Below are 1849 nucleotides of genomic sequence, written 5' to 3' on the forward strand. Positions count from 1 at the left end.
GCCCGCCCTTGGCTACACTGCTTAGCCCCATGACCTGTCGCCTGGCAGCGGGAACACTTGTGCTCATAGATGCAAGCTTTGCCTCGCATGCACTTGCCTCTATTAAAGGCAAAGCACACGCCTCGGCTGGGTGTGCCATTGGCTCCGGGTCCCTTTCCTCCGAAGGGAAAAGATTTTCTCGCGCCGTACTCCCCTCTGTAGAACTGATGGCGAGGGGCATGGGGTAAATTGTGGCGCTGCCGCGGACCATTAGAGGCCACCAGCATCAACCACAACTCGGCGTCGACGCTCGCCCAGGATCGCCCGGGTAAACGCGCCTGCTTGCTCCTAAACTGAGTGTCATAGTCACGCCAGCCATAACCTGCAAACGCACGGGCTGCATGCCTTATCAAATCCATATATTTCATGAGCTCCCTGCTCCTTTCAATGTGCTTCTCAGCGTAAATTGAGGCAAATACTAGAAACACCGAAGTCCACTGCTCTACCGACATGATTTTCTTAGCCTTTGATTGAGGTTGAAGTTGCAAACCAAGACCAGATCCCGATTGACACAAACTCAAAGTGGTGTCACCTACACTCAAGGCCCCAAACTCATCACGTGCATTATTATGCTTAAGGAGCACTCCCAAATCTATATATTCACTTGCCCAAATTTTTTCCTTCAGTGAGATAGCCACTTCCACACCTAGTGGGTCGCATGCGCTAATAAATGGTTCCGGTGCCCCCAACACGGCAGAAAGCCTAGGCGCCTGGGGCTCAGATCTCTCAACACCGACCTCCACTAGATCTAGGCCTAGATCTTCGGCTACCCCTGCCGACCGCGCCGGCACTGAAACTGCTGGCTGAGCCTGCCCCGAGCTACCGGTATCCGACTCCTGAGCTACTATCTCATGCCAAGCAATAGATCTGCCCACGGGCGCCTGGCCTTCCCGCCCCACTAGATCTAGATCTAGCTCTGCCATTTTATCACCAACTTTAGACCTAGGCCTACCACTTTTTTCATCAACATCGACAACTTGAGACTGAGAGGGATTTAACTCACCGCTCCTTCCTGGCCCGTTGTTGCCGCCTCCCAGCCCCAGATCCACACTTGCGGGGGTTGACGTCGCCCGTGGACCTCTCGGCCGACCCGGCCTCCTCTTCGGTGTGTCATCTCCCTTCCTCGCACCTGCGGTCGTTATTTTCTTGGCCTTAACCTTTGGCATGATCAACTCGCGAAACTAGAGTTAGACTCGAAGCTCCGTCACTCAGCCCAAGTCCAATGAATCCTGGATGCAATCACCTCCAAAGTTCAATCAAGCGAACCGCCAAGAAAAAATTCAATCCTGAAGTTGCAAACTGAATCTTTTAGGTCCACAAATCGGCACAGCTAACTTAGTCTTAGCTCTACGGCAACAATTCCTGAGGCTGAAGTCTGAAGACAGTAAAAAACTGAAATCAGCGTCTGTATAATCCAATAAAAGTATGAATCCTTTGTGTAGATATCCGGTATAGGTAGCTAGACAAATGTCGAAATATCTGCCACCTAGGCCTAGTTGCCAGTGCCGAAAGAAAATTTTCAAAAAATTTTGTAAGCACGCTTTACACATGCACCGTCATCTCTCTTCATTGAAAGCCAAAACGAAAATGAAGCATTCCCCGCACTTTTATCCGCGCATAGCTCAACCGCGGCAAATGTCTGGCATTGTGCCCAAATTCTTTGGCGCGGGCGCCAAAAAGCGCTGCCCCGCCCTTTACGGGTCGGGTCACGAGCCCTTTCTCGGGCAACCACGCCCCCTTTCAAAATCAAAACAAACTAAAATGTGTATTTTGCTAGCCCGCTAATAAATCATTTTAAATCGTCAAGCCG

At 51.1% G+C, this 1849-nt stretch overlaps 1 protein-coding gene across 1 annotated transcript; it reads right to left on the reverse strand.

Annotated features, from left to right (window-relative positions):
• Window positions 1-245: 245 nt before the first annotated feature.
• Window positions 246-1575, reverse strand: LOC121416909 (the record flags this gene model as incomplete). The annotated part of the gene is made up of 1 exon (XM_041610436.1): window positions 246-1575. A coding segment is annotated over exon 1 (960 nt), but the record flags the coding sequence as incomplete, so codon positions are not given.
• Between the last annotated feature and the right edge of the window lie 274 nt (window positions 1576-1849).

The sequence above is a fragment of the Lytechinus variegatus genome, chromosome 6 (assembly GCF_018143015.1).
Source record: "Lytechinus variegatus isolate NC3 chromosome 6, Lvar_3.0, whole genome shotgun sequence".
Taxonomy (NCBI): domain Eukaryota; kingdom Metazoa; phylum Echinodermata; class Echinoidea; order Temnopleuroida; family Toxopneustidae; genus Lytechinus; species Lytechinus variegatus.